General features: G+C 37.6%; 4 protein-coding genes across 5 annotated transcripts; 3 read left to right on the plus strand and 1 right to left on the minus strand.

The window, feature by feature from the left end:
• Nucleotides 1–709: 709 nt before the first annotated feature.
• Nucleotides 710–2,623, plus strand: LOC110751802 (hydroquinone glucosyltransferase). Its single transcript, XM_021952322.2, has one exon. The coding sequence runs from the start codon at nucleotides 1,049–1,051 to the stop codon at nucleotides 2,474–2,476; it is 1,428 nt and encodes a 475-aa protein (XP_021808014.1). The 5' UTR covers nucleotides 710–1,048; the 3' UTR covers nucleotides 2,477–2,623.
• Nucleotides 2,624–5,653: 3,030 nt separating this feature from the next.
• On the plus strand, nucleotides 5,654–7,595 carry LOC110751816 (NADPH HC-toxin reductase 1-like). Its single transcript, XM_021952339.2, has 5 exons — nucleotides 5,654–5,833; nucleotides 6,076–6,242; nucleotides 6,328–6,540; nucleotides 6,735–7,114; nucleotides 7,210–7,595. The coding sequence occupies exons 1-5, from the start codon at nucleotides 5,710–5,712 to the stop codon at nucleotides 7,349–7,351; spliced, it is 1,026 nt and encodes a 341-aa protein (XP_021808031.1). The 5' UTR covers nucleotides 5,654–5,709; the 3' UTR covers nucleotides 7,352–7,595.
• A 3,318-nt stretch (nucleotides 7,596–10,913) lies between these two features.
• LOC110751811 (NADPH HC-toxin reductase 1-like) lies at nucleotides 10,914–17,555 on the plus strand. 2 transcript variants are annotated; one of them, XM_088248900.1, is made up of 5 exons: nucleotides 10,914–11,104; nucleotides 15,736–15,905; nucleotides 16,154–16,366; nucleotides 16,546–16,916; nucleotides 17,021–17,555. In XM_088248900.1, the coding sequence occupies exons 1-5, from the start codon at nucleotides 10,993–10,995 to the stop codon at nucleotides 17,184–17,186; spliced, it is 1,032 nt and encodes a 343-aa protein (XP_088105026.1). In that variant the 5' UTR covers nucleotides 10,914–10,992; the 3' UTR covers nucleotides 17,187–17,555. The 2 variants fall into 2 exon arrangements, with proteins under 2 accessions (XP_088105026.1, XP_021808025.1); XM_021952333.2 differs by lacking the exon at nucleotides 10,914–11,104 and adding an exon at nucleotides 14,576–15,636.
• On the minus strand, nucleotides 17,300–19,953 carry LOC110751810 (putative WRKY transcription factor 46). Its single transcript, XM_021952331.2, has 3 exons — nucleotides 19,127–19,953; nucleotides 18,891–19,019; nucleotides 17,300–18,223 (listed from the first exon to the last, which is right to left on the minus strand). Exons 1-3 carry the CDS (start codon nucleotides 19,423–19,425, stop codon nucleotides 17,578–17,580), a joined length of 1,074 nt encoding a protein of 357 aa, XP_021808023.1. The 5' UTR covers nucleotides 19,426–19,953; the 3' UTR covers nucleotides 17,300–17,577.
• Between the last annotated feature and the right edge of the window lie 7,795 nt (nucleotides 19,954–27,748).

The raw sequence follows: 27,748 nt of genomic DNA on the forward strand, positions 1-27,748 counted from the left end.
TGGTCTTTAGATAAATGATAATTTCATGAAACAAAATTAAAAATTATATGCTTTGTGCATCAACGGTTTTCAATACAAATTACATGACCAATCCACAATATTCGGTAGATTGTCTATCTGGTCATATTTATCGGTTTATTGTTCAAATTTTACTTGACAATGTATGTGATACTTTAAATTGGTGCCATACGACTGAACTCGATATTATTTTTTAGTATGATATTGTTTGTCTCATTTCTTGTAAGGAGCCGAATCACAATTTGATATATATGAAAAGAAAAACTTATGCACACACGTCACATTGCTATTTGCAAAAATGTAGAAACTCTAACTTACATAATAAAGAGAAAAGTATTTTATGTTTTGGATATCATAGTTTTTTTTATATTAGGGTATTGATTTTCTCACTTTCTTTTTATCCACTTACACTTCATTTTTTAAAAGTTGTATGTTCTCACTCGTATTTTGTTCACTTACGCTCTATTTTATCTTATAGTAAAAAGTATTAAAAAAATAAAATGGAATGTATGTGAATAAAATGGGAGTGAGAAAATCACCACCCTTATATTATTATGCATTAAAAGAAAGGAAATAAAGTTGATAACATAAGCCTTACGTATGAATTGACATCACTCACACATGTGTTTGAGTGCATGGCTGACCATTCCAAGAAAGCTCTACCTCTCTAGAAACAGCCGTACCCTACTCACACTCTCTCAACCCATTACACAAATATTCTCAGCATCCCCATAATAGAATTCCACAACGACTGCCACAAGCCACAAGCCACAAGCCACAACCAAACAACAACAAACCACCACTAAACTCCAGCCTCCCTAATAATCCCAATTAACAATTAATCCCTCTATCTCTCTCTTTCCCACTAAAAAGAAAATAATTAAATTGCATTAGCCTTTTCAAAAACACCTCATCCCACCTATATAAAGCAGCAGCACCACATCATTCTTTCTCATCACACTCCCACAAAATATAGTATATACCCCCTTTCCCTCCCAAAAGCGCTTCACCAAAAAGCACTTTGCCAAACATGGCGCAAGCACAACCACGGCCACCTCACATCGCAATTCTTCCCAGTCCGGGCATGGGCCACCTCATCCCACTCGCCGAGTTCGCCAAGCGAGTCGTCCACCACCACAATTTCACGGTCACCTTCATCGTCCCATGCGACGGCGCTCCGACGAAGGCCCAGAAATCCGTCCTCGACGCCCTCCCAATCGCAATTGACCACGTGTTCCTCCCGCCGGTCAGCTTCGACGATCTTCCCCAGGGCTCCAAAATCGAAACACTAATTTCCCTCACCGTCAGCCGGTCCCTGACCTCCCTCCGCGACGCCATCAAGTCCTTGATTTCCCGCGCAAACCTCGTCGGGCTCGTGGTCGATCTCTTCGGCACCGACGCCTTCGACGTCGCCAAAGAATTCAACCTCTCCAAGTACATTTTCTTCCCTTCCACGGCCATGGCGCTGTCTCTCTTCCTCTACTTGCCGAAGCTCGACGAAACGACGTCGTGCGAGTACAGGGAGCTTGCGGACCCGGTCACAATCCCCGGGTGCATCCCAATTCACGGTCGCGATTTGCTCGACCCGGTTCAGGATCGTAAAGACGAGGCCTACAAATGGGCCCTTCACCACGCGAAACGGTACCGTTTGGCCGACGGTATCATGGTGAATAGCTTCGCGGAGTTGGAACCCGGCGCTTTGAGAGCGTTGCAAGAGAGCGAACCGGGTAAGCCGCCGGTTTACCCGGTTGGACCGCTCGTGAAAATGGTGTTCAGTAACGCTTTGGACGAGCAGTCTTCCAAGTGTCTGAAGTGGCTGGATGAGCAGCCACGTGGGTCCGTGCTATACGTCTCCTTCGGGAGTGGCGGGACCCTCTCGTATGATCAGATCAATGAGTTGGCTCTTGGGCTGGAAATGAGTGAGCAGAGGTTCTTGTGGGTGGTGAGGAGCCCAAGCGACAAGGCTGCCAACGCCACCTATTTCAGTGTCCACAGCCAAAACGACCCGTTGGAGTTTTTGCCAAAAGGATTTTTGGGTAGGACCCAGGGGAGGGGCCTGGTGGTCCCCAATTGGGCCCCACAGGCCCAGATTCTAGGCCACATGTCCACAGGAGGGTTCTTGACCCACTGTGGTTGGAACTCGGCCTTGGAGAGCGTTGTAAATGGTGTGCCTCTTGTGGCCTGGCCGCTGTACGCCGAGCAGAAAATGAACGCTGTGATGTTCGCTGAGGACATAAAAGTGGCATTGAGGCCCAAAGCCAGTGAAAATGGGCTGGTGGGTAGGGAGGAAATTGCTCTGGTGGTTCAGGCTCTCATGGAAGGCGAGGACGGTAAGCGGCTCAGAAACCGAATGAAGGACCTGAAAGATGCCGCCGCTAAAGCTCTGAGTGAGGATGGGGCTTCCACAAAGGCACTCGATCATGTGGTGACAAAGTGGAAAACCCAATTTTCCAATTGAAAATTTAGTCTATAATTAGTTTCTTCGTGCATTCCCCTACCCACTGTGTTTTTCTTTTTCCTTCTCTTTCCTTTCATGTTAGTATAATACTTGTTGGTTGACTGTGAGATATTATGGTGCATATATAGAACAAGCATTTCATGTTTAGTCTATGGATTTGGTGAGATTAATGCAGCCCTAATATTGGTAGACAGAGTAATGGGCCAAGGGGATGACCCAATTTGGGAGAAATTTGTTACATCACAATCAAGTCATGGCACTCAAGTTGAGATGAGGGTTGGTGGTGGCTGGCTGCCGTTGAAGGCAGGGCAAGTCCTTTGCAATTAATATTTGGGAGGTAAATTACATAATTAAGAGGAAAGGTATGAATCCCCACATCACATGTGGTTGTCTAGCTAGTAGCTACTACTAAATATATAAGAATTCTTAGAAAAAACTGAAAACACGAGCTAAGAGCATCCACAGTGGGAGGGTGTATAATGAGGTGTATGTTAAATATACACCATTTGTGATCAGAATCACCTGCAATGGAGAGGTGTAAACGAGTGTACATTTGCATCACTACCATGAGATGTAAATTTAGATGCACATGTATATCCTTTTTTACATCTTTTGCAAGTGGGACCTACATGAGAAAATGTGAGAAAAAGTGGACAAAAATAGGACCTACAACAGAAAAGGTGAAAGAAATCAATTATACATTTTTAGATTTACATCTTCCCCACTGGAGTTAAAATCACATTTACAACCCCCAAAGGTGTAAAAGGAATGTAAAAGTGGTTTTACACCTCTGAGAATACACCCTCCCACTGTGGATGCTCTAAAGATTTTGCACATATTTTTGTCTTGTTTTCAGTGTATTATGCTATCTGATTATTGAATGAAATTCCTTTCATAAAAAAAATAAATAAATAAAAACAAATACGAACGATTTGTGAGTGATCATATCGAGAAATAAATGAGACATAGCAAAAGTCAATGACGATATTTAAATCTCTTCCAACTCAAAGGTGATATATTCTAGAAGATGAGCTTTTTAACTTATAACTTTCCTATTCATTATGTCACGCAATGCTTAAAGGCAATGAGAAGGAGAAAGGCAAGAGCAATGGCATTATTGTAATTGTATAAAGAGGAAAATGACCTCCTAGAAAAATGCCAAGCCATTGTACAATCAAGTAATTATACGAAAAAAAGTAATTATGATTTGTGCAGGCTGACGATTAAGTGACGATGATGATATATGGTTCACCTTAGAAAGACACGTCACACATGTAATAGAAAATACATGATTGCGTTATGTACAATGCATCTCCTTTTTGTTTGTATTGCACTCGCCCGTATTTCATTAAGGTCAACTTCAATTGCTTCTCTTCTTTACTTATTTTGAAGATTATTGATTTGCAAAATTCTTCAAATGCCGACGTCGGCATTCAGCTTTTCAACTCACGTGTATTTTTGAAATTGATATTGGTCTATTCTATCATTCTATAATGTTTGTTAATCACTTGAGCGCACATGGATGGATGATCAATTCTCGTATCGGTAACTTATAATAATTGTATATTTATAAAAAAAAAGCAGATAGTATTGCAAATCTAATAGTCCTTCGAAAGGTTATGATGTTGACTTTTAGGTTTCTCAATCTTTCAAGATGCCCATCAAAGTGGAAATTCTAGCAAATGGAATGAGTTGCTTCATTATTGAGGAGCCGTCAAAGAGAGCATAATGATAAATGATTCAAAATAGCTGAGGCCCGTTACCATGATTTCATCTAGAAGATATTTACACATCACCTTAGATTGAAAATTGGTAGGAATTAAAGGGCCGTAACTAAAATGCCATCATGATGAAGCTTTTTGGAGGGTCAAAAGTTTAGAATAATTGGTTTTGCCTTTTTTATTGCCAAAAATTTTTAAATTTTTTTTTCTAACTTTAAATTATCTCTTCGTGTTCTTTACCAATTGGGTGACACATTATCCTTTTTTCTACTTCTTCTTTCCACTTTATCTTATTTTTTCCCCACATCTCCAAGTCCACTCCAATATTAATTTTCTTTGATGGTGGTGGTGGTGGTGGGGATGGTTGCAATTTTAACAAATTCTTGCTAGCTAACTTAGTTTCGTATTTACGAGTATTTTTATAGTAAGGATATTCCGGTTAAAGAAAAAAATGCACGCATCCTTTCTAGAGTTATTCTATAATATAAGTTAACAATCGGAACATGCTACTAATGTAATGTTTAGCGGTTTAGATTATGTAGGTGTTATTAACTCATAGTTAGTATAAAGTTGGAACTTCCAAGAATATATGAGGAAAAGTTCGAGTGCAGCAGTTAAATACTGTTCCCCAAATCTGTTTTTATTTTATTTCAGAAAAAGAAAACTCAAATCATATCCCTAGGAAAACGTAGGGAAAAGGATTGGGGGATGATCTTCCCTGTTTTCGACTTATAAAAAGCCGTTCAACGGACCGGTCTGCATCTTCTGTTATTATAATGCTGGCAAAGATTTTCAGGAACAATATTTTAAATTTTAATGGATGCGAGAGAGAGAAGGTGCATATGGATCTTGTAGTATTATTAATTCAAGTATTTATTTTCAAATGAAATGCAAATCCAATGGAAAGCTTAGTGGCTGCACACAGTGTGGCTTAAGTCAGATAATGTTTTAATAGATATTTATAAAAATACCCAATCCTAGACATGTATTTATAAAAATACCCAAGCACTATTTAAACATAGAAACATACCCAAAATGGGTTTTGGGTATGTGTGTAATGATGGGTTTTGGGTATGTTTATAAATGGGTTTTGAGTGTATGTAATGATGAGTTTTAGGTATGTTTATAAAGTGTTTTGGGTGTTGGGTATTTTTATAATTTCAGCCCCCATTTTGGGTATTTTAGTGAAACTCCCATGTTTTAATTCTGTCGTGATATGTTAATTTCAGGCATTAATTTAGGATCATGTTGCAGCATCATCTATGTTTTGTAGTTTCTTGAAAAAAACGCGACTTTTCCTGCAGATATGTTTTTTTATTTATTTCTTACTTGTATGCACATGCTTGACCTTAGGCTGTACATGACAGGGCTTCAATTTAATTTAATTAAACTGTTTAAATCGTAATCTGATATATTTGCGGGGCCGGCGAGGGGCCTTGTATGTTATTATATAATGTGGTGTTTGACGGAGAATGAGAGAAACCAGCAATTGGTAAACGCACAGGTTTTGCCATGGGGATGAGTAGTTTTGGCTGCAAGGTATGTGTTACAGGAGGTGCAGGCTACATTGGTTCTTGGCTTGTCAAGAAGCTTTTACAGAAAGGCTACACTGTCCATGCAACACTCAGAAACTTGGGTATGTCTGTATTGCTACACAGAAAAAAAATATATATTTTGTCAGTTGTTGATTAAACTGATTTGACTGCGAGTATTTTAGGTTGTCAGACTGTGAATTAGAACTATTGATTAAGTGCAATCACGATGCGGTCTTGATTCGCTGTTTGACAACACAATATGTGTTTCCTCTCTATTTTCTCTCTGTTTTTCTGTGTCTCATAAAACCAAATTGCTTTGAATATATTTGTGAAATGTTCACAGATGATGTGTCCAAGGTGAGCCTTCTGAAGAGCCTTCCTGATGCAGACGCAAGGCTTGTGCTGTTTGAAGCTGACATTTACAACCCAATTGAGTTTGAGAGTGCAATTGAAGGCTGTGAGTTTGTTTTCCATGTAGCAACTCCCTTACAACACACTGAAAACTCCCAGGTTGGCCCCCTTCATGATCACTTATACTGTTATTTAGTTTCTCACACACACACGCATATATATATCTGACAAAATTACAAAGCAGTACAAGAACACAACTGAAGCTGCTATAGCTGGGGCAAAGAGCATTGCAGAGTCTTGTCTGAAATCAGGAACAGTTAAGAGGCTAATCTACACAGCTTCTGTGGTTGCTGCATCTCCACTGAAAGAGGATGGGAGTGGTTTTGGAGACTTCATGGATGAAACATGCTGGACCCCTCTCCATCTTTCATTTGCTTGTTCTAATGTTCATCTCAAGGTATACAAATCTCCTAGCCCTAATCATATCTATTTGCTCCTCTAAATTCAAAAGTTATGCCAACTGATAATTTAATTGTTCCTTATATCGGTAAAGTTGTATGATCATTATCAGTATTATTTCCCTACTAGTAGTCCCTCAAATTTTTTATTTAAAAGTTTTATAAATTGAATCTTTGTGGTATATAATTGAAGGCCTACGTAGATTCAAAGACATTGGCGGAGAGAGAAATTCTGAGCTATGGGAACAGCAAAAATGCCGGACTTGAAGTTGTGACTCTGGCCTGCGGCCTTGTGGGAGGGGATGCACTTCTGTCATTCACACCCTTGAGTGTTGCTGTGTTTATTTGTCAGCTTACAAGCAGTGCAATTGAGTACCAATCACTGAGATTTCTAGAGGAATTACTTGGGAAAATTCCAATCATACACATCGATGATGTTTGCGATGCTCATATCTTCTGCATCGAGAATCCTTCGATAAATGGTAGATTTTTATGTGCAAGCTCGTTTGTTTCATCTGCAGAAATTGCTAGTTACTACCAGCAACATTACCCCAAATTTCAAGTGAAGCCAGAGTAAGTAGCTGATCTTCACTTCATTTTTTCTAAGCTATTTCAATTTTTTAAGATTAAATTTCAAGTTTAAACAAGAATCTGGAATTGGGTTTCAGATATTTGGATGGACCAACAAGAGAAATTGGCTTGGGTTCTACAAAGCTTATTGAGAAGGGTTTTGTGTACAAATATGATACCAAGATGATATTAGAAGATTGCATCAAGTGTGCAAGGACAAGGGGTGACACTGGCCTCTAAGACCAACTGGTCCAAGAAGGCCATGTAGTTTATGAGTTTTTTTTTAATGTATGCTATTAGAATTGGATCTCAAATTTCAATTACCTGGTTTTTGTAACTTACCTGGTTTTTGCTGCTCTGCTCAGCTGTGTTTTTCAACTAGTTGGAACCTGTGGTTTGCATTATTTGTAGGTACAAATTATTTTAGCTATCTATGACCTTTCAAAACAGGACAACCACCCATTAATGGGTTCATTTATCTGCCTCCATAAATGCATAAATCCATTATCAAAAGAACAATACATGAACTTTCTTGAGAAATACATGAATTTGTTGGGTCTTCATCTCCACTCATTAAGATTAATGCCTGCCATAAACCAAACCAGACTTGCTTTTCATTTCCATTCTTTTCCAAAATTTCTTGCAAAGATGAGTTAGTCTACAAAGAGGATGTCTGCTCATATATGGTGATTGATATCCTGTCTTTCAATACTTTATAAATGAGTTATTCCTTCATTGACAAGCGATCTCAAACAGTGATGGTTACCCAAAATTATTATCTTTCATGACGTATAGGGTTCCCACTCTTATATCACTCAATTAATACTCGATATTTGTTTGTTTGTTTGTTTTTTAATTTAACCAAAGTTGCTTGCATGAGATTGATTTGATTAAGAAACCCTAGCTGCTCTCTCCTTCTGTGAGTCCTAAAGGAAAACTCAATAGAGGAGGGAGGTGGAAGAAGCGTCACTGCCCCTCCTTCCCTTCATCTCTTCTCGTCTTTACCTTTTAGGTTAGTAAATAAGTCCACTGGGGCGTTTTGAAAAAAAAGCCCCTTGTGGTGGTTTCTTTTGAGCCATGGTTAGATTGAAGTTTCTCATCACCCATTTTAGTCTATGTTCTCAATCAAATCCTGCTCCCTGATGTCGCTCATGTTCTCTAAATTTGATTCTATATTGTTTTTTAGGGAGGTTGCTACAAATCACCCAATTGTTCTTTGGCAAAGTTGTTTTCGTTTATATGTTCGCTCTTATGCGCATGTAGATTGTTGGAAATCATATTTTCCCCATATTTGTTATGGATGCAGTGGTGGGTGTGGTCGCGACGGCACTTCTTCAGGTGGTGGTGGTAGGGTTCATCTAGGCTCATGGGTTGTTTTAGGGTTTTGGTTATGTTAGGTTTGTGGGCATTGTTTGGGCTTATGGATAATTGTGGTGATGCAGGCTAGTAGTTTTAGTGCGACTTTTGTACGCGTTAGTTGTGTTTTTAGCATGTTAGTTTGTTGCCCTCTTGGGAATGATATTTTTGATGTCTTTAATTGTACCGTTGAAGCTTATCTAATGAATTTTCTATTTTATCAACAACAAAAAAAAAAAAAAAAAAAGAGTTGTTTGCAGGAGCCAAACAATTTGTGAATCATGTGAAAGAAACAACCATATCTTCAATTTTCAGTGACAAAAAACAATCAGTCGTGGTCAAGATAGGTGAAGGGTTCGATCACTCGAATGTAATGAAAAAAAATATTAGTGTTGTTAGAGCATCAATAGTGAGGAGGGGGGGGGGGGGTGTATTTTCGGGGGTGTAAAGCCACTTTTACATCCCCTTTACACCTCCAGGGGGTGTAAATAAGTTTTTTGCTCTAATGGGAAACGATGTAAATCCAAAGATGCATATTCGATTTGTTTGTGATAATTCATTTATGTGTTTTATCTTTTTAAAATTAATTTGGTGCGTGTTAGATTTATTTTATTTTTCCAAATAAATGGACCTAAAAAAATTTAAATTTGGAGAACATATGATTTTACCTACAATCTAACATAAAAATATCTATTTAGAAATTTATAATTTATTTTAAACATTTTAAAGTATTTTTTTTAATATTTCAGACCATTAGAAGTGCAATGCAAATTGCATATTCCATTTTGAATTCCAATCCTTCTCTTTCCATTTTTCTCTTGTTGGTCCCGCCTGCAAATGATGTAAAAAAAGATGCACATGTGCATCTAATTTTACATCTCCATGGTTGTGATGTATTTTTACAACCATTTACATCTTCCCATTGAAGATGATTCAGGTGACAAAATGTGTATATTTAGCATACACTTGGCTTTACACCAACCCCCCTCCCCAATTGGAGATGCTCTTACAAAAAATGTAGCCAAGAGGATTAGCTTGATAAAATTTTACTGATATCAATGCCTCCTTTGATACATCTCAAAAGTCTTTTGGCCATCTCCCATCCTTTATTGAACATGCCTTGCATAAATCTGATGAGTGTATTGTAGCTCACCTAAATTCAGTGTAACTCTTTCATCATTGAATTCTTTATTCTCATCGGTTTTATGGAAACTAAAATGCAACTGAAAACATGTGAATACATTTAAGTAATATATTAACATCTTGAATCTTGACTGTAATGTGAATGATAAGACTTCGGTAGAGCATCGCCAGTGGGGGGTGTAAAGCCAAGTGTATGCTAAATATACACACTTTGTTGCCAGAATCACCTGCAATGGGTAGGTGTAAATGGTTGTAAAAATGCATCACAGCTGTGGAGATGCAAAATTAGATGCACATGTGCATCCTTTTCTACATCATTTGTAGGCGGGACCCACATGAGAAAAAGGGAGAGAGAGAGTTGGAATCACTCTTTAGATGCTATACAAAATGATGTAGAGGGTCCCGCTTGACGTCAGCACACCAAGTGGTGCGCTGCAATCCCCAACAGCTCTACGATGAATGGCTGAGATGAATTGGAATTCAAAATGGAAGGCCCATATTTCATGCAATTTGCATTGCACTTCCAATGGTCATAAATATTAGAAAAAAATACCTAAAAATGTTTAAAATAAATTATAAATTTCTACACATATTTTTATGTTAGTTTGTAGGTAAAATCATATGTTCTCCAAATTTAAATTTTTTTAGGTCCATTTATTTGTAAAAATAAAATAAATCTAACTCACACAAAATTAATTTTAAAAAGTTAAAACACAAAAAAAAAAACAAAAAAACACACACACACACATACACACAAAAATGAATTATCACAATCAAATCGAATATACATCTTTTTCAATTGGAGCAAAAAACGCATTTACACCCCCTAGAGGTGTAAAAGTGGCTTTACACACCCGAAAATACACCCTCCCACTGGTGATGCTCTTATAGAACATGTTCCATGCTTTGCTTGCTAAGGGACTTGTAGCTTATGAATATTTTGTATAAAAATCACAAGGAAAGGCATTATTGACCACAAGGAAAGGCACTAGGTATATTACGGGCCGAATTGATGAAGGCAGTGTAATCACCTTCTTACATTCAAGTTTGAATCCATTCCTCGTGTATTTAGAGCAGATGGCGCAGTTCAAAACCCAAGATGGTGCCAAAGTTTTGGCAATAATGTTCAGTATTATAAGTCTAAACAAACAGACAATCTATTTTAAAAAAAATATATCATGTCATCGTGATCAAGAACATTGTCTGAAGTTTTGTGCAATTCCACATGTCCTCATTTACCCCTTGGAACATTTGCCGGCCCAATAGCTTAGATGGTCCTATAAATCACAACTTATAAATTCAAATCATAACATCAAACGTAGCAGACTAGAGCCACAGAAATAATCCTTGGATTGGATTGGCCAGGTTGCTCGGATTTGGAAATGGGGAACACCAAGGTTTGTGTTACAGGAAGCTCAAGCTACCTTGGCTCTTCTCTTGTCAAAAGGCTCTTAGAGAAAGGATACACTGTCCATGCAACACTCAGAAATCTGGGTTCTGTTAATTATGTAGTCAATTAATGTGTTAATTATGTAGTCAATTAATGTGTTGATTATGTAGTCAATTAATGTTTGGCACCTACTATGTTTGGCACCTACAATATTTGGGGGGCTTGACTAGGTTGGTTGCCTAACTAGGTTGGTTGCCTAACTTGGTTGGTTGCCTAACTTGGGGGGCTTAGGAACTTGTATATATATGTGTTGATTGTAAGTAATGTAAGACATAAGAAAGAATTCTAAAACCAGAAAATTATCTTCTCTCATTCTCACATTCTCATATTCTAGCTTATCTCTACACAAATCTCTACACTTTGTTTGGCATGGTATCAGAGCAATCGATTTTGGTTGCCTCTGCATAACCTTGTTTTACCTTGCTCTTACCTTGTTCTTGCCTTACCTTGCCTCTACTTAATCTTGCCCTTACTTCTTTGCTCCTATATTGTTCCAACACAAAATTTTTGTTGAGTTCCCTTTGTTGTTTTATCCTTCCGCTGCATATACTTATCCCTACGTAATTTTGTTTTTCCCTTATCCTTGCCATTGCTTTGCCTTTGCTTAAATCTTGTCCTTGCCTTGCTGTGCCTATGCATAACCTTATCTTCCATAACCTTGTCCCTACATAATTCAAACTTGTGTCCCTTTGGTTACTTTGTTCTGTTGTACCCCTATTGTGTTCTTTAAATCTTCCGCTACATTTACGTATCCATACTTTCACACAAGACCCGCAACATGGCACCCAAGGCTGCTTATGTCATGACTACCGGTGAGTCTCCATCTCCTGCCTTACTCTCCGACTCCAACCCCGACTCAGGTACACGCTCTACTACATGGATAATTGATACTGGTGCCACTGATCATATGACTTTTGACTCCACTGTTTTTTCCACCTTATCTCCTAAATCTCATTATCCTTACATCACTAGTGCCAATGGGGCTTCTTCTAATGTTGCTGGAGAAGGGACTATATCACTTTCCCCTAAATTATCTTTATCTCATACACTACTTGTCCCCTCTATTAAATGCAATTTGTTGTCTGTTGGGAAATTCCTTGACTCACATAATTGTTATGCCACATTCTATCCTTCTCATTGTAAGTTTCAGGACCTTACGACTCACGAGACGATTGGGCATGGTAAAAGGAGAGGGGGGTTGTATACCTTGACGGTCTCATCACCACCACGAGCTATCCATGTTCAAAACTCACGTGCTCAACAACAGATTTGGCTATGGCATCGTCGCTTAGGACATCCATCATTTGGCTACCTTCGACGACTGTTTCCATCTTTATTCCGAGGTTTAGTTGATTCTCAGTTTCAGTGTGAAACCTGTGTGTTGGCCAAGAGCCATCGCACTGTATTTCCATCAAGTGATAGTAAAACAGAATTTCCTTTTGAGTTGATTCACTCCGATGTTTGGGGCCCTGCTAAAGTCTCTTCTACTGGCAAGAGGTGGTTTGTTACATTTATAGATGACTGCACCCGCATGACATGGGTGTACTTGCTCACCCATAAAAGTGATGTTACTACCACAATCCGTGAATTCCATGCTATGATCACCACTCAGTTCCAAGCATCCATCAAAGTGTTCCGGTCCGACAATGGTGGGGAGTATGTAAATGGTGCCTTGGCTCAATTCTTCAAGGACCAAGGCATCATCCATCAAACCTCCACACCCTTCACTCCACAACAAAATGGTGTCGCCGAACGGAAGAATCGCCAATTACTTGAAGTTGCCCGTGCCTACATGCTTGATAAATCTGTTCCTCACCACTTATGGGGTCATGCTCTTCTCTCTGCAGTCTATGTGATTAATCGGGTACCTAGTAGCGTTTTGAATTTCCAAACTCCACTAAATACCTTGGCTCATCACATCTCTCTTCCTACCATCCTCAAGTTGCCTCCTCGTGTGTTCGGTTGTGTTGTTTATGCTCATGTTCCTTCTCATCAACGGAGTAAGCTGGATCCATGTGCCCTCCGATGTGTGTTCGTTGGATATGGCTTGAATCAAAAAGGATACAAGTGTTACCATCCTCCTACTCAAAAACTCTTTGTCACTATGGATACCACTTTTCATGAAGATTTGGCTTACTTTATGGTTTTCAAGACCCCTTCTCTTTAGGGGGAGAGGGGGAGTGAAGAGAAGGACTTGTCATTTGAAGAGAAGATCGAAACAAATGCTAAAAAAAACGTTGAAGATTCTCACGAAGTGCCCCAGGCGACCGGTCGTGACCCATTGACAACCAGTCACGAAGTACCCCATGCAACCGGTCGTGAAGAATCTAGTGACCGGTCGTTTTTTCATAGAGTTGAAAATTCTGAAGAAAATCATGATTTGTTCAGTCCTGACCTCAGTGAAGACCTTGAGACTATGGAACCAGAAGGTGATCCAGATGCCCCTGATGATCAACTACAAAATACAACCCCTCATGCCCTGCCATCGCATCATTCGTCTAGTGATGAAGAAGTACTTGAGGTAATCACTGAACCACCTAATGTTGCACCATATACACTTCCACCTAGATCCACTAGGGGAAAACCTAAACCTCAATATTGCCCTGACCTTAATGCTAAATCTAAATATCCCATCAATAACCATGTGTCCACTCATAGATTGTCAAAGTCATATGCATCATTTGTCAATCAATTATCTACTGTATGTGTTCCAAGTAAGTGGCAGGATGCTGTGACAGATTCTAGATAGACTGAAGCAATGGAAATTGAAATGGAAGCTTTGAAAAAGAATTCTACATGGGAAATGGTTCCTTTACCACATGGGAAGAAACCAGTTGGATGTCGGTGGATATACACTGTTAAATACAAAGCTGATGGATCCATAGACCGATACAAAGCTCGATTAGTGGCCAAGGGATATACACAAACATATGGAATTGACTACCAGGAGACGTTTGCACCAGTTGCCAAAATCAATACTGTACATGTTCTCATATCCTTGGCTGCAAATCTTGACTGGCCACTGCTGCAATATGATGTAAAAAATGCATTTCTTCATGGGGACTTACAAGAAGAAGTATATATGGATCCACCACCAGGGATTCCTATGACATCCGGTCCTAATACCGTATGCAAGCTAAGAAAATCTCTGTATGGGCTAAAGCAATCACCCCGAGCCTGGTTTGGGAGATTTACTGATTCCATGAAGCGATTTGGGTACACTCCGAGTAGCTCAGATCACACATTGTTCTTAAAGCGTCGTGGTGGAAAGCTTACGGCCCTGATCATCTATGTAGATGATATGGTGGTTACTGGTAATGACAATGAAGAGATGCAGAATCTACAGAAGCTCCTTGGAAGTGAATTTGAGATGAAGGAACTGGATGAGTTACAATACTTTCTTGGCATTGAGGTTGCTAGATCTAAACATGGCATATTTCTATCCCAAAGAAAGTATGTGTTAGATTTGTTGACAGAAACAGGAATGCTGGATTGCAAGCCAGCTGATACACCTATTGAACAGAATCACAAATTGGGAATGTATCCAGATCAAGCTCCTACTGATAAAGAAAGGTATCAAAGGTTAGTTGGGCGATTGATTTATCTATCCCACACACGCCCTGACATAGCTTATGCTGTGAGTATGGTAAGCCAATTCATGCATCAACCAAGTGAAGCTCACATGAATGGAGTAATACGGATAATGCGATACTTGAAGACTGCCCCTGGAAAAGGATTGATGTTCTCCAAACATACACACATGGATCTTGAAGGATACACTGATGCTGATTGGGCAGGGTGTATCACGGATAGACGTTCAACTTCTGGATATTTTACATTTGTGGGTGGTAACTTAGTTACTTGGAGGAGTAAGAAACAAAGAGTTGTAGCAAGATCCAGTGCTGAAGCCGAGTTTAGAGGAATGGCTCAAGGAGTATGTGAATTGCTTTGGTTGCGGAGATTACTAAAGAATCTTGGCATTAAACAAGTGAATGCCACAAACCTATATTGTGACAATAAAGCTGCCATCGAGATAGCACATAATCCAGTACAACACGACCGTACTAAACATGTGGAAGTCGATCGACACTTCATCAAAGAAAAATTGGAAAAAAAGATGATTAAGTTTCCGTTCGTAAACTCAGAAAATCAACTGGCTGATATTCTGACAAAGGCAGTATCAAGTAGAGTTTTCAATGAGTCTATTGACAAGTTGGGCATGCGTGACATCTTTGCACCAACTTGAGGGGGAGTGTTAATTATGTAGTCAATTAATGTGTTAATTATGTAGTCAATTAATGTGTTGATTATGTAGTCAATTAATGTTTGGCACCTACTATGTTTGGCACCTACAATATTTGGGGGGCTTGACTAGGTTGGTTGCCTAACTAGGTTGGTTGCCTAACTTGGTTGGTTGCCTAACTTGGGGGGCTTAGGAACTTGTATATATATGTGTTGATTGTAAGTAATGTAAGACATAAGAAAGAATTCTAAAACCAGAAAATTATCTTCTCTCATTCTCACATTCTCATATTCTAGCTTATCTCTACACAAATCTCTACACTTTGTTTGGCAGGTTCTCCTCTCTCTCTCTCTCTCTCTCTCTCTCCCCCCTTCTGCCTTTGCTTCTCTCTAACTTCCATATATTTATGGTGAATATATTTGTGCTGTGCAGGTGATCCATTTAAAATGGGGCTTCTCAAGGGTCTTCCAAATGCACAGGAGAGATTAAGATTGTTTGAAGCAGACATATATAATCCTTATGAGTTTGAGCCAGCAATCCAAGGCTGCAAATATATCTTCCATTTGGCTACCCCCTTGCAGCATGAGCCCAAGGACACTCAGGTTTGCTTGTTCTTTAACTAGAAACTCTGAAAAGGGTTGAAAGAATTGTTAATTTCTTATGCTTCTGCCATCTGATTCAGAAAGTACTAGTGTTAAGATTGAGATTGCATCAATGCTGACCACATACACTCACCTTAAAATAGTGTACCAGCAGCCGTTTGATTGAATCCAACGGCTGCAAACTATTGCAATGCAGACTTAAAAGAGTTCCCTAATGCCACAGTTTGTTTTGTTTGCTATTGAAATAGTTCAAAAACACTTCCGAGGCTGCAGTTTCTGGGCTTAACAGCATAGTGAGGTCTTGCATCAAATCAGGCACCGTAAAACGACTCATTTACACAGCCTCTGTGGCTGCTGCATCACCAATCAAAGACTCTGGAATTGGCTTCCAAAAATATATGGACGAGTCCTGCTGGACTCCTCTCAATCTCTTATATCCTCTTGCCAATCAAACATTGATGGTAAGCATCAAAGTTATTAAAGTTACGAAACTTTAATGGTTAAATTGAGTTGCGTTATATTGCTAGCCGTATATGTATGTGGGCGTGGGAAGAAATCTCAGCCATTGATGAGTGTGAGATTCACTGTATTGCGTCATGCGCCCACGTACGACTGACACTAGCATATCCATGTATTATAGGATTATACACACTCAAAGACCCTTTCTGAGAAAGAAGTGCTGAGGCACATTAGCAGTGAGCTTGAAGTAGTCAGCATTGCCTGTGGCCTTGTGGGAGGGGACACCCTTCTCTCTGTTATGCCTGAAAGCATGGGGGTGCTCATTTCGCAAATTGCAAGCGATAAAAGGAGGTACCAAACTCTGAGATTCTTGGAGGACTTGTTGGGTAAAGTTCCAATTGTGCACATTGAAGATGTTTGTGAGGCACACATACTATGCATAGAGAAGTCCTGCATCAGTGGCAGATTTCTATGTGCCAGTGCATATTTGTCATCTGCAGAAATAGCATCTCACTGGAAAACATATTACCCAGATATCAGAATAGCTGAAGAGTAAGTTATTAATTTACCATACATACAATTATTGGGAAGGTTTACAAGATTTTGGCCTCTATGGTTAAACCCTAACAGAGGATTTTGTTCATGTTTTGTTTCAGGTTTGTGGAAGATTTAGGGAGAGAAATTGTTTGGGGTTCCACAGAGCTAGAGAAAATCGGATTCGAGTACAAATTTGATGCCAAGGTGATATTGGATGAGACTCTAAAGTGGGCACAGAAGATGGGCGAGTTTGGTTCCAGCCAAGAAATTATTGTATCCAAGTAATGACCATGCCAAACAAAGTGCTTGCCTTTGATAAGTCTCTTGTGCCAGTTAAAAAGATGAAGATTTTAATCTTATTATCTCAAGGAACACCAGCAGCACCACTGATTTCAGAATATTGAAAATCTAGAACAGTTTAATTCGATCAGGAATGGAATTTAATTTCTTACAATCATCAGAACTAATCCTCTTGGACCAAAGAATTTACAAATCAATGGGACTGGAAGTGAGGAAAACATAAACTAAAGACACACATAGAAACAGTAACTAGCACACTACATCTAGAATTTAAATACCTAGGCAGAGGAAAACTCTCTCTTCACAAGCATCATTTCCTTCTCTCTGCTTTTCTCTCTCTCTCTCTCTCTCTCTCTCTCTAAAGGGTAAGGGAAAGTTATGACTCGTAAGCAAGACTTTCTGTGTTTTCAAAATGGTGAAAATCCAAATCATCAAGTGAGAAACCAAAATCCCCAATTGGTGAGTTGGTCACTGAAGTTGGGGCTGAGATGATCTCACTGAGACCAGATTCTGAAGTCTGCACATAATCATGGCCAAGTCCGAAACTGCTCATTTGGCATGGTGACACTGCCTGCAAGTAGTCTGGTTCAAATGTTGCTGCTGGAGATGCAAATGTGGGAGAATAGCCATCCATCAAATCATTCTCCATCAAAGTTGCACAGAAAATATGGTCTCCCACATTATCAGGTTCAATTGGTGTAGAAGGGAAGGAAAATGATGGAAATATATCATCTTCCCTTGTGTCCAAATCCTCAGTTTTAACTCTAAGCCCTGCCCCAAAACTGAAAGACATCTCTTGTGATGCTTTCGGTTTTTCTGCTTCTCGGGTTGCATTTTGATTTCCTGTTGAAGCTTGTTTAGCTAGGGATAATGCTGATGACCTGGCTAACTGAAGGACTTGGCTACAAGTATGTTCTCCTCTGTAGGTTACCACTATGGTTGATGGGTCTGCATCTGCCTTTTGAACTTGCTTGGTGGCTAAACAACCCTGCGTGCCACGATGTGTGCATCTGTAGTAGCCCCTGCAATACAAAGAAAACAAAAACCTGTTATTTGAGAAACGTGGGGACATGAACATGATTCATATGAATATCTCTGCAATTTAGACCAAATTCATCAACAGTGAAACGTTACATGACATTTTCTTCACTAAATATCAACACAAGATGCCAATAGGGACCCGTTTTGGGAGTTGGACCAGTTGCCAGGACATGGCGTTTTTAATGCTAAAAGGTGATGTCCAGGCTGAAGAATTGTCAATCCTGGAGGCCAAACAAAAAAACACGAACAACTAGATAGAGTGAATTGATTTAAAGACTGCTAGCTTATGGAGCTACATACAGTCACCTTTAGATAAGCTCAAGTACTTTTTGTCTTCATTGTGCCAGTTGTGAAAGAAGAAGAAAAAAAAAAGTTAAAAAAAGCCTCCCCATCCTAGCAATAATAAGAACTCTAATTATTCATGTGCTGCATATATTTGATTTTAGGACATCAGCTGATGTCTGACCAATGATTAATCAGGCTCATGTGATAAATAGATAGAGGTATTTTTCACTATGAGCAAAATAGAGACTTCACTGGTGGAGCATCCAATCCAACCACTGATCATGTTTTTGTGTTATTTTATTTTTATTAATTATGTAAATTGCACATGTAATGGTTCAAACTTTAAAGACTAAAAGTTCTCACCTTGGATAGGTAGCTCCAAGGATATCCTTTTGGCCATATTTTCTCCAACTGTAGCCATCATCAAGACTCCCATCTACCCCTGTTGCAGAGTAAACCTTCACTTCTTCAGTCCACCTGGGCATTGTTTTCCTGCAACACAGAAATCCCAACAGTCAAAATCAGATCAATTTCAACCATAATTAGGCTAATCCAAAATTGCCCTAATTAATAAAATTAAAATCCAAGTTAAAAAATACCTTTTCTTGAAGACATTTTTGTTCTTGCAATCTTGGTCAGAGATCTCACTCATTGGGCTAGGTGATTCCAACATGATGTTGGGGATGTGGTTATACTCTCCATCAGAACCAACATCCCTTTTGAGCAGTGAGAGTGCCCTTTCATAGGAAAATAGTATTTTTGAAATCAGAACGTCTCTTTTTTCTTGGGATGCAGAAGGGTGAAGATGGTTCATAAGCTGCTTTGCCAGCTCCTTCCCTTGGGTTAGCTCACTGGTTAGAGTCTTTTGCTCCCACTCCATGCTCTTCCTCTTCTCCATTTAGAAATGTGAACCAGAAAATGGTTCAAGTACTATATACTTGAACAAGTGCAAGTATTGAGCAGATGGATTAAAATTGAGGTAGAATTTAGATCATATCAAGGCAAAGTTTCACACTTTGAATGTTAGGAGCAAGGAAAATAACCAATCAGAAGCCACAAACATAGAACTAGCTAGCTGAAAGAAGTAAAATTGGCTGAATGTGAGAGTGGTTTTGATCAGAAACACCAAAGCTCCAATTGAAGATTGATGGGTAGTTTGCTTAAGTAGTAAGAGAGAGAGAGATAGAGAGAGAGAGAGAGAGAGAGAGAGAGAGTTATAAATTAACGAAGAAAGTAGAGGGTGAAGCTATAGGTAGCTATGTTATGCAGAGAAGGGAAATGTGTCTTGATTTCTTAATGAAAGTGTGAGGAAGAGTCGCGAGGAAGAAGGGGATGGATATAAGGGGCTGGGAAAAGGGATGGAAAAGAGAGAGAGAGAGATGTAAAGAGAAAAGTCCATTGCTGACCAATTCAACCCCAACAACAATTCACTATACTCACAAAAACCATTTCTCTTTCTGTCTCTCTCTAAAGTAGTAGTGACCAGTGAGCGACTACGCGGAAGGAGGAAACGAAGATTCTTAGTCTCATCCTCTGGCCTTAATTAATCTCTGACTTTCCAATAACTTTTTTCTTACGAAAATGAAAAAACGAAACGTGAAAAGTAAATTTTTTTATTTTAGCAAGTTATCGATGTACACTACGTAGAAAATCAATAATATCTATAATGGAAAAAATATTTATTTATATCATATCAAAATAATAATAATTGATAACATTAGCATTATGATAACATACAGACTTAGGTGCAAAAGAACTGACTAACTGACTTAATTCACGTTTGTTATGTAATTTTGTTACCTATAATAATAACGGTTGACAGTTTTATTTATTTATTTAATAAATAGAACAAAATAAGGAGAGAAAGAGAGAGTGGTATCTGACGTAGGGTAGTGGCGTAATGTGAAGCTTAGCTTACGTCGATGTTGATAGATAATGGAGTAAAGGGCAGGCCACGTAGGCACGAAAACGAGCGCACACAAATATGAGCTGCCCACTTGAACACTACTTTATGTATTATTCCATCTACTAAATATATTCGACTCATCATCAAACGATCCAATTAAAATATTACTTGCGATTGGAACATATTCTTAATCTATGTTTATATCATTATCATATGTTCTTGATTTTGGAGTTCTCTAGCTAACTCCTGTGTTCACACCTTATATCTTTTTCCTATTTTGTGTTCACACCTTGGATTTCGAAACTTCTTATCTACAACAAATGTATTTATCATCGCTTTGAAACAAAATCTTGTGACTAATACATGAGAAATTGTTGCGAGCTAAACGTCGTTTTACTTTCTCTTTTAAGTAAACCGGTCGTGTTGAAATTCAATCACGAAGAAACTAACTAAAAATTAATACAAGTCGAGAAATATTACAAAATTCTTTAAACACAAAACGACCCACAAAATTTGAGGTCCAAATTCCTTTAGCTTTTCCGTAAAAGGATAAATTATGACATGTTTGGGAGTGCTTCTGCTTATAAGTGCTTTTGGATCACCAAAGTGTTTTTCAGAGAAGCACCTAATACATGCTTCTTCAGAAAGCACTTTGAATTTTTAATGAATTTTTTGACGTTCTTCTAAAAAAGCGCTTATGTATAGAAGTGATTAATTCTAACAAAAATATTCTCAAACGAGCCCTTATTGTCTCTAACTTAACCACCTAAGTTCATCAAAGTTGACAGTTACGGAGCCACTCCTAGGCCTAGAGTGGCCCTGACCCCCCAAATTTTGATATTTCCTCTATTATATTATATATAACATACAAAATTTGTAATAAACAAGTTATAAGTTAAGTTAACATTCCCTCTAAAACAAATTAGACATGATTAAATTAGAAATATTTAGCTCTAAACATGTAACTATTGAATACTTAAGTGCTTTATATACTTGTATTTCCTACTTCGGCCCCTTAACTCTATAATTCTAACTTCGCCCCTAAAAGTTGACAAGACCCATAGACTCATATGAATAAATCTCGATACAATTTAGAGACAATTAGCACAACTCTTCACAAGAAGTTGTAAAAACGTTGTATTTTGGTCCTATATGCATGATTTTTCTGATTTCTTTTCAAAATTGTTATCTCACCTTTTTGTTACCAATCACCACGTCAAAGAACTTTTCTTAGGTCAGTAGAAGATTGAATGTGCACAACTTCTATATATGGGTCAGAGCATGAGTACATAACTTTGTAATACTTTGAAAAATGGTAATCCGTCCAAAGAGGTTCAGCAAAGTGAATGGCCCACATATCACTTCTTCTTCTTCTTTTTTCTATTTAAACAGTAAAAATGAAAGAATGCCATTTCCTATAAATTATGAGTTTCGGCCTTTTCACTATTTTTTTTTTATTTATTTATTTATCTATCTGCTAGATTGCTAGCATTCTTCCAAAATTTGTACACTTTTATTCCTTTTAGATATCTTCACATGCTAAAACCTCTTTTGTCAGGGGATAAAAAGTTTTTTGGTTTTTATGTTTGTAGGCCTCCTGCATTGCTCAAATCAGATATGCCTTTTTCTTTTTAGGGAAATTCAGATTTTAATTTGATAGGCTTGTGAAAGTTGGTAAATTGTAAATGTCTCCCTCTAGCCCAACATGTGCCTTTTTCTCCTTTTTTATTCTCAATTATTTGCATATTAATACTCATATATATCCACTAGTAAAAAGAAAAAGAAAAAACTTTTAAGTATATTTTTAATCAAAAAGTTTTTTTTGGGTAAAAAAAAGTTTATGAAGAGATTGACTACTCTCACCACCAGCGCCAAGGTAGACTCACAACCTCGAGCCAGAAGGACTTACCTGTAGCACACAACTACTTGCTGCTACCGATATGAATTTATGTAGATAATTACAAATTGCGCATCAATGAGGACTGATGGCAGAGAGAATTGAACACTGATGAGACTACACACAGTGCAAGGACCTTATCAATTGGACCAACTCACATTAGCAATCAAAAAGCATTTTAAGTATAGGTTTAAAAACATATAAGCAACCTTTGGTAGATGCAGACATTACAAGAAAAATGCATATTTACGACAAGTATTTGCGATGGTCGATGCGGCCCACGCTAATACATGTGATTTTGCGTTCTGGTGATTTGCGCTAACATAATTGTGACACCTTAATTAGTAACGTTGCATCTCATGTCGCAAATAGGTTTGAAAGTGTTAACTTTGCGACGTTACATGATTGCCGTCGTATATCTCCTAATTGAAGTTAGATTTAGGATGGAAGACAAAGTGCGTGGAAACTCAAAATTTTGAGGAGGCGCTTCAGTTTCCCGCACAAAATCAAAACCCGATATCTTCTGATTACTCATAGCCCCAAATCAATACCCTTATGCTTCTGATTACTCTTAGCCCCAAATCAATACCCAAAAAGGCCAGAGATCACTACAACAATCGGTTGGTTTCTCTCTCTTCGTCATTCTCTATCTCTCCCTCTTTCAGTCTCTTTATTGGGCTTCTCTAATTTATTTGTGTTTAGAATTTCAGAACTTCTTGCTGTAAAATTTCTAGGTTTTCAGCCAATTCAAAGAGACGATTCTAATCTTATCAACGATTTCTAGATTTTGGGAACCCTTCCTCCTCTAATCAAGGTATGTATCTAGTGCGGGTTTTTTTCATTAGTTTTTTGCTTTTCCCAATCATGGTTTATGGAATTTCTTGGTTTTGCTCATTTTCCTTTTTGGTTTATGAATTTTCTATTTCCTTTGTGTTTTTCTTTGGGATTGTATTACTCCTTGCCTTTAGTTTCTATAGTGCCCCTTTAGCTCTCTGTCGTTTAGTTTTAATTAAATCTCCTCTTTACAAAAAATAAAATAAAATAGTTATTTGAGTATTTGGTGTTCATATGACTAATTGTTATTTTATTTAGTCCTATTTGATCATATTTTGTTTTTGTATTGTATTTTGGTTTCCCTTGTTCTTTTACACGAAAATTCCATGAAACCAGTGGCGGACGCAAGATTATGACCTCATCGGGTCATAGTGTAAAAGTCTTGAAATTTTTTTAAAAAGAAAATAATATTAAAAAACAGAAAGATAGTACTTCTATTCATAATTTTTGGCAAAACTAACAATACAAACTATATTTTATAAAATAGAATATTATATATATCTACGAAAAAAGGACTAAAAGCATAAACACATATAAGTGGAAGAAGAGAACTTCGCTAGATCATCCACGACCAAAAAAAAAAAAACTAGGTTAACATAAAACACATAAAAAGAATATCTAAAGAAATATTTCCCAATACATACATACTTCATGTAAACGGAAGGGTAGAATGAAATAGAATCACATTTAAGTGGAAAATTATTGTGCTCTTGACACTAAACATTTTATCTAGGGAAATAGAATCACATTTAAGTTTTTCATGGCCCAAGAAACTTTTTAGTTTACCATCCCATCAAAAACTAGTGTTACTAATTCACGTGTTATAACATAGGTAAAAATTGAGTTATGTTTTAGAATTCTTATGGGGCTGGTGTAACTACATCTCAAGTATTTGGCCAAAATTCAAATTCTGACAATAATGAGAATAGGATAAGAGAGGAGCTAGAGAAACAATATTAGTAAAAAATAGATGATCTTCAATCCAAGTTGGATGAAGTTAGCTCACAACTTAGTCAAGTGATGACTCATGTTGGTTTCCAAACCACCACAGAAGAAAACGGAAGCAGCCAAGTACATTATATTTAATGTATTTCTCTTATTAAAGAATAAATAATGATAAAAATTAAGTGATCTTAGTTTTTATGGAACTTCGAAATATTTTATATTTGATGTCATCAATAGATTCCGGATGCCTCAAGTATGCACTGAAGAAGCCTTAGGCCCTGTTTGGGATTGCTTTTTTTGGCCAAAAACCTTCTTCACTTTAAAGTTAAGCAATTTAAGGTGTTTGGTAAAAATAAAATATCCCAATTATTTTAAAAGCAGTGTCCTTTTGACAGCAGCTTTTAAAAGCATACTCTGGGTTGCTTTTCAAAGCTGCTTTCAAAAGAAGCAGAGATGAACCTTTAATGAATTTTTTTAATTCCCAAAAAACCATCATTCATTTTAAAAAATGGCACCACCTCCACTTCCACATCCAACTCCACCACTTGCACCACCACATTCACTACCTCCACAACCACTGCCACCGCCACCACCACCACCACATCCTCCTCCTCCTCATCCTCTGCCATCACCACCACAACCACTACCTCCTCCACCTCCACCACCACCTCCACAACCAACACCACCACCACCACCATGCTGCCACTACTACTACCACCACCACCTCCACAACCGCCATCCCCACCACCACCACTACTATAACCACCAACTCCACCTTCATCACCACCACAACCTCCACTCCATCACTACCACTACCACCTCACGATTAGTACATAACACTTTTAACATCATGTTTATTTTAGTCATTATTAACAGTTACAACAATTTTATTTTAAAATTTACCAAACGGTTTTGACACTGCTTTTTGTACTAACAGCACTTTAAAAATATTGTTTACCAAACATGGAGCTACTTTACTTTACAGCTAATTATTTTCAAAGCACAGCAGAAGCAACTTTTTTTAAAAGTGACAGCAATCCCAAACTAGGCATTAGTGTTAATAGCGACCTGCAACCTAATTTAGATTTGGAGACATAGAAGCAATTGTTTTCATTAAAAGGGTAGATAGACATCTTCGAAGTAAAATTAAAATTTATTTATTTTCCATTCATTTATTTATGTTTTTGTCACTATTTTCAGGTTGGGGTGAAGGTGAAATACAAGATAAGGATTTAGGGTTTTTTTTTTTTTACAATGCTTTTTCGTCTTTTTGTGACGGACTTTGCACGTCGCTAAATGCCTTTTTTTTTTTCGTGGTGAGAGTGGCCTGTCTTTTTTTTTTTTTTCTGGTTGGTTTCTTGTTTTTCAGTTCTTTTGCAGAGACTGACAAAACGCATTTCTAAGATATTATTCTTCTTCACATTTCTAAACTAACCTAACCACCATTTCATCGAAGAAAAACAAGTGAGCCATCAGTAACATGAATATCTGAATTAACAAACTCATAAATGAAAAGGAAAAAAAAATAGTTCTCCGAAGAATGGTAGTTATAACTGAAAAGAAGAGTATCTTGAGAAGAAAATGACGTGAGTTGGAAGCACTGCATTTGTCTAACAAACTGGTTCAAAGAAAGAATTTTATTCTTTTGATGGGAAAGCATGTGGTGATTACTTCTATTTAATTTCTGATTTGGCTTGCAATTAGGGAATCGCAAAGCTTAAGATAAGATGCCAACATTAATGACCGTGTTTTTGATACTGTTAAATTCCAAATTGTCGTTCGTTCATTGCGAAGAAAATAATCACTTCAAACTTGAAATTTATTTCAACACTTACCGCAAAGTTAAGAGTTGATGCGTGTCGTGAACATTACATCACTTGTGTAATTGTCAGGACTAAGTCGCAAGATCTTGACATGATTCAATATTTGGAAAAGATAATCTTTGAATCTACTACCACATTGAATGTCGGCTGTCTACATTGCCTTTTCTAAGCTACTGGACCACATACAAATTTACCGAGCAACTTTTTCAAAACTTTCCGTTCCTGTCAACATCAAAAGAGACAAAAAAAACCGAGTTAGTATAAATTTCCAAGAACCTGCCAAGTGATTGTGCAGAAAGAGAGGAAGAGCGAAATGAAGCATGAACTTTGTTGGGTCCCTACCACTCTCCAGTTCTTTATTTTGGGTCTTGATGCAAACCGTGTGGGGCTTTTCTTTTACTTTTTCTTCTTAGCTCGTGCCATTTTTTCTTTATTATTATTATTATTTTTAATTTTCTTTGGTTTTTGGGGTTGGGATTTAACCAAGTCAAAAGGTAAAAGCGTTATAAATATGTCAAATGAGAAAGAGACATAGCTCCCGGTGAACAAGTTATGCCACTCGGTTTCAAAGACTCAGTCAGAGTATTCAAGGGGTTCCTGTTGGTTCTTTCATATGTAGGAGATTTGAATGCTTAATTTCATTAATTCATTGAATAGAAAAACGAGTGTGTATATTCAACAACCATATTATAACACACGTGCAATTTTATCATTAATATATAAGTTCTAAACTCTAAACCTAGCAAATATGGGTTTAGCTAAGTGTGCTCCCTATTCTGCACATGAGTTTGAATTGTTAAATTTCATAGAGACATGTCAACGGTCCATTACTAATAACACCGATATTGTCCCCAACTTAATCACCTATAAAGCCCAGTACATGTGAGATTTTATCACAAAAGGCTTCGTTGATATTAGTAGTAGAACAATTCATTATATATTGTATTTTATTAGTAGTGAGATTTTATCACCAGAGGCCTCGATGATATGTGAGACTTATATTCTTCAACATGAATCTCCCTCTTCATAATTTTAAAGTAAAATATCACTTATATAAAAATTAAAAATTTTAAGAAAATCATCACATTGGAAACATAAATGTGTCGTAAAGCCTAAGATGATAATCAATGATGGATCTATAATTTTTAGATTGGGAGTTCGCCAAAATTTTAAACTTAGTTTTGAATTGAAAATAAAAAGAAATAAAGAAGAGTTAAGTAAAATCAATTTGGCAAAAAACAAAAGTAAAAAGTAAAATAAAATGATATGACTAGTAACGCGGTATAAGTAATTTCCAAAATTCGGTAGAAAAAGAAGGCATCATTGCTATGGAAAAACACAGTAAAATAGACTCTTTTCAATAGTTGCGGCCTTCCTTTCTTCCCTAGTCAATAAAGACACCTTTCCTTCTCCTTTCCTTTCACAACCTTGGGAAAATGGAAATGACTTTATCACCTTAAATGGAGAGCCATCACAAGCTTAATTGTGATTTTCTTTTTGTATAATATCATTTTTTTTCTTCTTCCCAAATGTTAAAAGGGTTAGTAAAAGGGGTGGGGTGACAAGGTCACTTCAGGCGTGGCTTTCACTCCTCCCCTAGTGGTAATGCCATTGGTCGAACAAACATATTTAGAAAGCAAAGTTAAAATATGCAGCATACACGTGTTATAATATAAATGGATGATACTCATACGTCACAATAATTTTCCTGAATTTTAGCCCCATCTATCTAAGAGCATGAATCCCCCAAATACCCAGACCAGAAAAAGAGAGGAAAACCTACTGGCTGCTGACCAATTTGACGTGTTCATGGATT

The sequence above is a fragment of the Prunus avium genome, chromosome 2 (assembly GCF_965620075.1).
Source record: "Prunus avium chromosome 2, drPruAviu1.hap1.1, whole genome shotgun sequence".
Classification (NCBI taxonomy): domain Eukaryota; kingdom Viridiplantae; phylum Streptophyta; class Magnoliopsida; order Rosales; family Rosaceae; genus Prunus; species Prunus avium.

Coding starts and splice junctions, on each gene's coding strand:
- LOC110751802 (XM_021952322.2), top strand. CDS start 1,049: ATGGCGCAAGCACAACCACGGCCACCTCACATCGCAATTCTTCCCAGT.
- LOC110751816 (XM_021952339.2), top strand. CDS start 5,710: ATGGGGATGAGTAGTTTTGGCTGCAAGGTATGTGTTACAGGAGGTGCA. Junction 6,243..6,327: donor AACACACTGAAAACTCCCAG/GTTGGCCCCCTT, acceptor ATTACAAAGCAG/TACAAGAACACAACTGAAGC. Junction 7,115..7,209: donor AAATTTCAAGTGAAGCCAGA/GTAAGTAGCTGA, acceptor ATTGGGTTTCAG/ATATTTGGATGGACCAACAA.
- LOC110751810 (XM_021952331.2), bottom strand. CDS start 19,425: ATGGAGAAGAGGAAGAGCATGGAGTGGGAGCAAAAGACTCTAACCAGT. Junction 19,020..19,126: donor AAAAATGTCTTCAAGAAAAG/GTATTTTTTAAC, acceptor TCTGTGTTGCAG/GAAAACAATGCCCAGGTGGA. Junction 18,224..18,890: donor CTTGGAGCTACCTATCCAAG/GTGAGAACTTTT, acceptor TTTGTATTGCAG/GGGCTACTACAGATGCACAC.
- LOC110751811 (XM_088248900.1), top strand. CDS start 10,993: ATGGGGAACACCAAGGTTTGTGTTACAGGAAGCTCAAGCTACCTTGGC. Junction 15,906..16,153: donor ATGAGCCCAAGGACACTCAG/GTTTGCTTGTTC, acceptor CTATTGAAATAG/TTCAAAAACACTTCCGAGGC. Junction 16,917..17,020: donor GATATCAGAATAGCTGAAGA/GTAAGTTATTAA, acceptor GTTTTGTTTCAG/GTTTGTGGAAGATTTAGGGA.